Here is a 10,671-nt window from a genome sequence, read left to right as displayed (position 1 = left end):
AGGCAGCTGCTTTGAGCCAGTTCTAGAACAAAAATGAATTGCTGGGCTTTTTAATCCAAGCTCCCTCATCCCTGTGTTAATGTTTGCTGTGTGATGATCTATAAATAAAAATTAAAAGCAAAGTACACTGTATCTGCAAAACAGACATTTAAAAAAATGTCATACAGGGTTAAAGATAATGTCATAAAGAAAAAAGCCAATATGTGCAGACGGAAACACCGTCTACAGAAATAAAATAATCTTTGATTAAGAATTCAACTAAAACATCTGTGTACAGCTGTGTACTACAAGGCTAATTTGTCTTCTTCAAAACTGTTGTCTTACTTTCAGAAAGCATACAAAAAAGTAGGTAGTAAATAATAAAGTTTTATTATTTATTTTAAACAACAAATTGGCAGTTGTTGACACTATTTAAACATGGAAAATTGGATTGTTAAAATTTACTTAACATTTGTAAAGATAGGTTATTTGTTCCAGTAGCAGTCAGTAGTTGTTTTGATTAGCATTTAGTAAACTGGTCAGATAAATTAATGTTTAACTTGTCTTAGTGTTAAATCTATTTTCTTTGTCCGTTTAACCCAAGAGTCCACTTCTCTTTGCTGTCGATACATAAAAAAAAAAGACAAAACAAGTTTTAATCTAAAACAGCACCCTTATCAATACCTTTTAATATTTGTGTTTTGAACGTTGTGTTTGGTTCATTACCTTTTTCAGTGACAGTATACATTGCCTCCATTCCAGATGAAATGTGGTCGGAGATGTGACAGTGGACCAGCCAGGTACCAGGAAACTGAGGACGCATTTTCACCGTCTAAACAAGAATCAACAGGATTCTGGTTAATTGACCCTTTCAGTAGTAGAAGTAATAAATCCCAACTTAAATTAGCCACAAGTGTAATATCTCTAATAATTTTTCTTGCACCATTTTACACCATTTCACTTTTAACAGTGCTAAATACAGTAACTGTTTGTCTACAGTGAAAGCATGCCATGCCTGTTGGGTTTTGTGTACTTTTACTTCGCTTCCATGCCATCACTTTATATTTTTTAGATTTGTGATGTTTATACTGTGGTGCTTGAAAGTTTGTGAACCCTTTAAATTTAAATACTGAGACACAGAAAAGAGTCTAAATCCTAAAATCTGTAAAAATTTTAGGTTTGTTGAGGTTTTACCTGGAAGGTAGCTGGAAGCAGCTCATAGGAGTCTACACGATGAGGACCTCCGCCCAGCTGCAGGGTAAAGAATATTGTAAAGGGTATTATTTATGCATTCTAAGATTTTTATTTTAGGATTATCTGATAGTGTCCAGTATTTATCAGCTTGATGTGTTGTACCTTATATTCCACACTATGGCCATGCCAGTGCACAGTGTGTATGTCCACTTCATTGCCCATTCCCATCAGGTACCAGTACACCTTATCGCCCACCTCCATGTTCAAACCATTCAGATTGGCATACACATAACCATTGACAGCTGCACACAAACACATAAGAACAAAACATAAATAATGACTATTTTTATTTTATTATAAAAATGACTAACTGCTGAAAGGTAAATTGACTTGTTTAGTGGTTATTTATTTTTATTTTTATTATAATTTTTAGCTTATACCAGGTCTAAAACTATAATGTCCCAAAAACTATAAAATTAATGCAACACTTATAGGACTTCATTGTAAATAAAGATATTGTAATATCCTGTATGTCTAGACTGTGTGGGTTTGTTTTGTCTCACCATGCATTTTGTTGCTTTCAATAAAGTCTTCTTCATCTTTTAAGTTTGGACGAGGATTCCTGATGTGTCTCCTGATGTTTTCATCCAGATACCTGCAATTTGACAGATACTTTGTGATTTAAATGCAATGTGTAGCCAAAACTAATAACCGGGGTGGTGGTGGATGAACATGGAAATTCTGAGTCTTACTTATGTCTCAACAATTTTATGACTGAATTCAGGATATCTGTTTTCATCTTTTAATTGTGGGAAAACAGCGCGTAGAATGTCCAGAATAAATTTTCTTCCACTTACCAACTTTCATTCTCGTCAAAAACCAACATAAGTAGTGCAAATTCTTCTACTTCCTTCTTTAGTCCAAAACTCCTGCAAACAATACAGTTTTATTCAAACTTTTACTGTTACTGTGCAAAAATATGTTTAAAAACATTATATTGTGTTGGGTCTTTGCAGCTTGGGGTAAGTCAAACATTCACCTGGCCCAGCTACGACGACAAATCACCAGTGGACCAATCAGACCGCTGTACAGATCCTGAGAGGAGAGAAAAACTGTAAGTCTAAATGAATCTTTCTGTCTCATCTGGTCATGTTTTATCGTTGCACCTTTATGACGTCGACTTCAGAGTAGTAAGCTGAAACAGCGCACTCCTCCTGCTCTTCAGTCGGTCCTGTATTCTTGTTCACATACCAGGTGTATGTGTGAGTTTCATCTGTGACAGACAGCATAAATCACTTTTAAGGATTTCTATTTTGTGCACGTTGTATAGAGACACAATTTTGTAAAACGGCGGTAAAGATATTCACAGTAAAATTAGGCATTTTAAGTTTTATTTTGTCTTTTAGTGCTTCCAAACAATAAATACCGATGTTAAAACGTTTACCAAGTCAAGTTTACTAAGTGTTTCTGTTGTTTCAGACATCCCTGTACCTGGTTTAGTTTGGTATACATCAGGAGTTTCTGTCTTTACTCCGTGGGCATGAATGGAATATGGTCTGGACGCCATATTTTTAAACACCACCTTGACTTTGTCCCCCACTTGAGCATGAATCATTGGCCCTGGAATGCAAGAGACATGTTTTCATTATAGTTGGAGTTTTAAGAAGTCCTACAATAGCATACTTTCTGTTTTTGTCACAGAAATAAACTCAAAAATTGATGGAAAAGAGTAAAAATAAAATGTTGGAAAGACTGCAGGTGGATGCAAAAGAACTAAACGAAACATTCAAAAAGAATCAAACAGCAAAACAACTAAGAAAAAAACATGTCCAGAGAAAATATTAACCATTTGAAACATTTATAAACACCCAAGTTATCACTGCTATTTTTACCCATTATGCCAAGATGTTCCATATCAGGTGTTCTTTCCACCTCCTTGGTGAACTTGTCGTTGGTGAACTGTTTGTAGACAACCTTCTTGTACTGAGAGCCAATAAACCCATCACGCTTTTCCAAAAAGATGACGGCAGGACTGCAGCAAGGGAGAATATGATGTTTAAAGCTCACCTTTGTAAGGCAATTTCAAACAAGTATTTCCCATTGCTAATGAAACACAGTTATCCATCTAATAAATATAAAAAAAATACTGCCATATTGTCTGTGTTTTAAATTCAACATTTTATAATCATTGTACAATTTTTCAGTTACTTCATTCCCATGCTCCTGAACATCTCTTCCTCCCAGGTGCGGTTCGGAGAGTAGTCCCAGTCGGTTTCCACGGCAGCGATGTAGTAGGTTTTTGAATGGAGCATCACTTCGCTCTGGCGCTGGAACAGACCACACTTCTCTACCGTGTAGTTGGCTCGCATACCACTTCGAAAATGATCCACTGTGGCAGAAACCACTTCAAACTGACCTGAAAAGCATAAACATCACATCTAAGGTTGTTTCTATATTTAAATTATTGCAGAACTCAGTTGTATGACTATAGCTTCAGATGGTATCTTATCTTCATGCCAGTTTTTCCCCATTCAGTTAGTCTCACCTGAGTTTCAAAACATTTTTAGCTAAAGTCAAACCATCAGCTATTTATTACATCAAAAGAAAAAAAAGTCACTGCTTAACTTTCTTCCCAAATTATTTTGTATACTTTTTTGAAGCAATTTTTGTATTTATTTCACTCCAGCTTTTTGGATTGGAAAGCAAAATGTGCCACGTTTTTATTTTATAAATATGAATGTTAAATTTTTTTCATTTAGCCTTTATTTATCCAGGTTAGTCTCATTGAGCCACGAGAACTCATTTTCAAGAGAGACCTGTTTAGGGAGCACATGGTGGGGGTTAAGGGCCTTGCTCATGGGCCCAGAGTGGGGCGAATGAGGGTGCGGGCAAGTGTGGGTGTTTCACCTACCCCACCCACAATTTTATTTTGATGTTGTCGGGGCCGGGGCGTGAACCGGCGATCTTCGGATCACAAGCCCACCTCTCTAACCTCTGCGCCACCACTCCCAAATAATTTATTATAACTTCAGCAGGTTTTGTTTCTGCAAAGTCATGAATATTGTTTAGTGGATTATCTGCCTTATACGTCTAGGACTATTAGAAAATATTTTATATATTTATATTTATTTATTTATTTCAAATGCCTGTATGAATGCCAGTGTGTTTAAAGCTTGTACTGGTTGCAAGATACGTATGTAATAAAAATACCCATGCTGTCCGGCTCCATAGTGACAGTGTGTGCGATGTGAGGGAAAACACTGATAGTGTCTCTTCTGTTCTGGCGATAGATGATCCGGTTCCCTTCGAAGTAAAGGCTGATGATGTCTGTTTCTGAGCCCAGCCCTGCGAGGTGCCATGTGACTTTATCGCCCTTGCACATGGTCAGTCCAGGCAGGTTCCTGTACACAAACCCATTGATGGCTAAAAGAGAGACGCAGAGATGAAACAAAAGGCGGTTTATTTCACACACATTAGAAAACATTTTAACAGGACTTGACATGGAAAAATATTTACCCAAAGGAAATATTATGTACTAAATAACTATAACTGCAGAAATAATAATATATTTTTTAAAAAGCCAGCAGTGTTTTACTCACCATGCATTTTGTTGCTCTCCACAAAGTCTTCATCCTCCTTGTTGACAGTGGTGGGTGAAGTTGTGAAAGTTCTGATGTTGTCATTCAGATACCAGCTGAGGTTCTCATCAAACACTGTGGCCATGAGGTGAAACTCTTTATTATAATTTTTCTGAACCATAAAAGAGAGAGAAAGGAAGCAACACAATTTATCATTTTTCCGTCACCATTTAAAGTAACATAATTAAACTAATTACTTAACATGAGTGATTTTGGAGTGCAATATTAAAACTTATTGTAGAGGAAAATGTCATAAGGGAAATAAAGCAAACTACATACAAAACCACCGAATGAGCACACTAATCAGTTGGTATGACTTTGTTGTACTGTACTAAAAATCTGAATCACTGCTGCTTATTGTTGTAATCGGTCACCTGCGCTCCTTTTTTCAGAGATCCAGGTCTACAGATGAGGAGAGGCCCGACCAGCCCGGAGCTTGTGTCTTTAATAGCATCTACTGCAGAGTAGTACAAATAGCTCAGACAGTCAGGCTCTCCTTGTACTGGACCAGCACCTTCAGGTACCGACCACTCATATGTGTGCACTGTTCCAGGTCTGACCATAGAAGCTGGGGGAGGAGTCACTACTCCTACAGTAATTATACAGAGAAAGAAGGGTTTTTATTATTTGTAGCAACAGCCAAGAATAAAATGTTTGAGAAAAATCATGCAAATCATTTCTGTCCTGCAGATTCAAACACACTTATCTCTTTCTTTAGCTCCCGGAGTTTCTTTGCGGTGTGTGTTTCTGGCGAAACAAAAGTCAAACTTTAGATGAAGGAAGGAGACCAGGAGATGATCTGAATTGTCAATAACAGTATTTATTCATGTATTTACCTTCTAGTTCATTGTAGTAAAGTGTCCCATCCTGTTCTATGCTGTACTGTACTCCATGTGGCTGTATTGTGTAGGGGCGGCTGGCTTTGTTCTTAAACACCACCCTGATTGTGTCTTTCTCTTCAGCTCGAAGTACAGGACCTGTAGACAGAAAATAATGCAAAGCATATGTTTTAAAACATGTCCTACGCAGTCAAGTTCTTCTAAAGTCTTGAATATTTATAGTAAAAAAAACCTTGGCTAAATATTTAGTTTTTCTCCAACAAATGAAGCTCAACGTATTTTTCTGTTCTAGTAAATGATGCTGAGAGTTGAGATCGGTCAAAATAAAGTTTATCTGATAAACAGGTGATGTTTGGTTAGCTTTAGGGATGTGCAGAAAAGAGATGCTGAAGAAAGATCAAAGCATTAACACCAAGGAGGTCATTTAAAACGTGGTGAAAGAGAACATGTAGATAGTTTGTTGTATTGCAGAAGAGGGAAAGGATGAGCAGAAATAAGAAAGAAAGAAAAATAATTGTGCTTTCAATCCATGCCTAGCTTGAATTACCCAGAATTCCAAGGTGCTGCTCCTCCAGACTGCGAAGCATCTTTGTCGTGAAGGTATCGTCTGTGTATTCAACATATCGAGCCTTCTTATAGCGGCTTCCAATGCGCTTTGGACCTCTGGTTACAAATGTTTCAGACTCGCTGCACACAAAGATGAAGAATTTCTTCTTAGCAGGTTTGACCAGAAACGTGATCATTTCTGTCTGAATTATTGTGTGTACATGGAGAAACCAACCTGTCACTGGGCACTGCAGGAGCATAGTCCCAGACCTCCTCCTCAGCAGCAATAAAGAACTGTCGGAGCTCACCGTGAGGACGGGGCTTGTGGACATTGGGAAAACACTTCTTGATCTCAAACAAAGCCTGCATTCCAGCTACAAAAGAAAAACACACAAACGTCCAGAAAACGGGCAAGTGTGATCACAAAGTCTTTCAGTCCTAAAAGTAATTAGCCTCATTTTGAGACTGGAGCACATTTTCTCACCCATCAGATGGTCATTGACGGTGCATGTTAGCAGCCAGTGTCCAGGGTTGTCAGCCACCATTTCTGCTGTAGTGCTGGAGGCCGGGAAAAGGCTGATCATGTCGGTGTGGTGGTTCAGAGTGGTCAGGATCTGGCCGTGGAAATGAACAGAATGCATGTCCACCTGTGGATAGATAACATTTTTAATCCAGTTATTACTAAAGCTAATATACATCACTCAGGTATCCAAACAAAATAGAATAAACCAGCTTTGTTTTTCCCAGAATATGAAGGATCATTGGTGAAGAAAGTCTCCAACTAAAACGAGAACTCTAAAACCCATATTAACTGACACCTGATAAGTTCAATTAACATATATGAGCATAAGACTAACAGAAACACATCGAGTGACAACAGTTGAAAAACACAAAATTATGTAATATTGTTTGGAAAAATCCTGTAATAAATATGATAATATTCTTAGACAAAAATGTGTAGTAGCTGTTTTATATTTTCATATTTGAAATAATGATTAATTAGTTTAATTCTTTTAGGATTACTTTTTTGTTGTAATATATAATAAAAAATAGCTTGTTAACAGAAGTAATTTTAGTTACATTAGTTTGCTTCATTACGAAGGATTGGTAAAGACACCCATAAATAGGTGAACAGGTGTAGGACCAGCATGCAATGGGGTGGGCCCATGGTTTATTACCACAGCAGAGAAGGAGCACAAATGTTTATGCCTCTTGATGAAAATGATTAAAACCATCAAAGGAAATATTCTTGGTTTGGACATTGGACTTTTACTTGGCCTGCATTGGAAAACAACCCCATTACAGCAGTGGCCTTTGGATCTTTAAAATGTTTTGAGTTTGAAGGAAACCACCTCTACAATATGTTTACAGTGATATTAATTGTTACCTCATTGCCTAAGCCAATCATGTGCCAGTGGATTTTGTTGCCTTGGCACATGCTCAGTCCAGGTAGGTTACCAAAAAGAAAACCATTTATTGCTGCAACACAAACATATATGTAATTAGCCTGTTTGGATCTATTTAAGCACACGTGTACATGTATGTGTTTAGTATGCATAGTCCCTCACCATGCATCTTATTGCTCTCGATGAAACCTTCATCCTCCTTCAGGTTTCTGTCAGGATTTGTGATGTGTGTCCGTATGTTCTCATCCAGATACCAGCTGAGGTTCTCATCTGAAACCATGAACAGCAGAGCATACGTGTAGTCTGCTGACCTGTCGCCATGTATGTCCAGAGTTCCTACAGAACAGAAAAGAGGACAATTTGAGATACATTTTTATTAGAGATGATGACTGAAGGATTTAAAAAAATAGACCATAGTCTTTTTGAACAAGAACAGACTGTCTTTTGTCAATATTGGCCTGTTTTCATTCAGTTGTGTTAAAGATTTTTAATTTTATTTTTTCTTGTGTTGTTGGTTTATTTGATGTTTTTATTCAGTCATTCAGTACATTATGTTACGACAGACATTTCTCCTTAACGTCTTCTTGTTAGCATTCATTACAAACCTCGGTAACCATTCCATCTTTTGTTATGTCCGTGCAGTGGAAAACACAATATTTCTCTAAGTATAAATAAAGCTGAACATAAAGTGAAAATGTCAAATAAAAACACTTAAAAACAACTCAAGAATATCTGAAGTAATGTCACTTTTCCATGGTTATAGTTGAGTTGAAAGAATACCTTTCTTGCAGGTGAGAAGGGGTCCTACCAGTCCTGAGCTGATATCATGTGGTGGGCGGACATGGGAGTGGTAGAACCTGGTCATGCAGTTACTGTCCATCGATGTTGGGCTGTGAGATTCTGGGAGGCTCCACTCGTATATCACAGTTGCACCAGGAGCCACTGAGTCGTCGTGCTTCAACGTGTGATCAGTGCCATCTGGGTACAGAGCTCCTGCAGGAAAACACACACAGACATCATGTATCTATTAACCTTTCATATTCTGTCCAGAGTCTTTTGTGTCTTCAGTTTGTTTCTCACCTTCATTGCCTTTGGTGTAATTGAGTCCATGGGCGTGGATGCTGTAAGGTCTGGATGCTGTGTTCTTTAGGTGGATGATCACAGTGTCTCCCTCCTCAGCCATCACCATTGGTCCCAGGTAACCCAGCCATTCTGGCTTCATCACCTCTGTCCTGTAGGTGGCATCGCTGAACTGCTTATACACAGCCTTCTTGTAGATTGAGCCAATACGCTGGGGGCCTTTTTTTAAAAAGACTTCTCTACAAAAACATTCAAGAAAAACAAGTTGTGTATTTATAACCGATAAAAACGTTTTCTTCGAGCATTACATTAGATTTAGATTGATTTGCTTTTAGTTTTTTGTTTTAGAGTTATCAGCTGTATAAGTTACTCCATCCTGCTGAATAACTTAAAACTAGAGCATTCAGCATATAGTGCTTAGTCTCCTCAAAAAAGTGAAACTAGTTTTCATATGCTAAAAAAAAAAATATATATATATATATATATATATATATATATATATATATCTATATATATATATATTTAAGTATTTTATTTTTAACATTGAATTTGCCATTAAAACAGCCACTAGGGAGCACAAGCAGTGTATCTTTTGAGGCGACTCCAAGCCCAGGTAAATGGTGAGTGTTGTGTTCAGAAGGGCATCCAACATAAAACACATTTGTCGGGGTAAACACCGACCGCCACCGGTGCAGTTGACAAACAGGGTGCCGGCGGAAATTGTGTTACTGTTAGTCTAAGACCACGAAGAGGGAAACGTGTCAGGAGACAGAGGGAGAAGAGGAAAGTACAGAATGTACAAAGTAGGAATGGGGGAGTCAACTCTAAATGTGGGGACAATGACAGGCAAAGGTAAAGTGCTGGCTGACATGATGCAGAGAAGGAAGGTAGATGTTTCATGTGGCCATGAGACCAAGTGGAAGGGAAGCAAGACAGAAAGGACTCCATTGTGTCTTTGTGAATTCAGAAAACACATTTGACAGGGTGTTGAGAGAGGAGATGTGGAATTGCATGAGGAAATCTAGAGTGGCAGAGAAATATGTTGGTGGTACCGGGCATGTATGAGGACAGCGGGACAGTGGTGAGATGTGCTATAGTGACAGATAGCTTCAAGGTGGAGGTGGGAGTGCATCAAGGATCAGCTCTGAGCCCCTTCTTGTTTGCTCAGGTGATGGACCGACTAACAGATGAGGTCAGGCAGGAATCCTCATGGACTATGATGTTTGCAGATTACATTGTGATCTGTGGTGAGAACATGGAACAGGTGGAAGAGAACTTGGAGAGGTGGAGGTATGCACTTGAAAGAAGAGGAATGAAAGTCAGCCATAGAGAGACAGAGTACATGTGTGTGAATGAGAGGGAGACAGGTGCAACAGTGAGGCTACAAGGAGCAGAGGTCACAAAGATGCAGGACTTCAAATATTTGGGGTCAACAAAATTGTGTCAGCAAAGGTAAAAGGAAAAGTTTACAAGACAGTGGTGAAACCAGATATGTTGTATGGTTTGGAGACAGAGACATGGACAAAAAGACAGAAAGAACTGAAAGTGTCCGAAATGAAGATCTTGAGGTTATTCTTAGGAGTGACAAGGATGGATAAGATTAGGAATGAGATCATCAGAGGTACAGCACAGGTTGAACAACCGGGAGATAAAGTTAGAGGCCAGACTGAGATAGTTTGGACATGTCCAGAGGAAGGACAGTGGGTATATTGGTAGAAGGATGTTAGAAATATAGCTGCCAGGAAAAAGACAAAGAGGAGAAATATGGATGCAGTTAGAGACATGGAGGTAGTTGGAGTGAGGACAGAGGATGCAGAGGACAGAGTTGGAGGAGGATGACTCGCTGTGGTGCCCCCTGAAGAGGGAAAAGTCGAAAGAAGAAGAAGAAGAAGAAGAAGAAAATGACAAAGAAGTTGCCATTAATAGGTAAAAAAAAAAGGGTACTGTATACTTCATGTCTATTATTTTTAAACAATTATGTAATTATGA

At 38.3% G+C, this 10,671-nt stretch overlaps 1 protein-coding gene across 1 annotated transcript; it reads right to left on the bottom strand.

The window, feature by feature from the left end:
* Positions 1–432: 432 nt before the first annotated feature.
* On the bottom strand, positions 433–8,921 carry LOC119407673 (ceruloplasmin; the record flags this gene model as incomplete). The annotated part of the gene is given in 23 exon segments (XM_037674492.1): positions 433–599; positions 706–811; positions 1,174–1,230; positions 1,336–1,475; positions 1,737–1,828; positions 2,031–2,102; positions 2,213–2,268; positions 2,340–2,446; positions 2,665–2,793; positions 3,066–3,205; positions 3,382–3,589; positions 4,384–4,596; positions 4,773–4,923; positions 5,186–5,400; positions 5,514–5,558; positions 5,648–5,788; positions 6,198–6,337; positions 6,432–6,570; positions 6,681–6,843; positions 7,584–7,675; positions 7,765–7,938; positions 8,383–8,595; positions 8,683–8,921. Coding segments are annotated over 23 exon segments (3,058 nt in total), but the record flags the coding sequence as incomplete, so codon positions are not given.
* Between the last annotated feature and the right edge of the window lie 1,750 nt (positions 8,922–10,671).

Source organism: Nematolebias whitei, chromosome 3, assembly GCF_014905685.2.
Source record: "Nematolebias whitei isolate Nwh7 chromosome 3, NemWhi1, whole genome shotgun sequence".
Taxonomy (NCBI): domain Eukaryota; kingdom Metazoa; phylum Chordata; class Actinopteri; order Cyprinodontiformes; family Rivulidae; genus Nematolebias; species Nematolebias whitei.
Note: the sequence above shows the minus strand (reverse complement) of the source record. Positions and strands in the feature narration are given on the sequence as shown.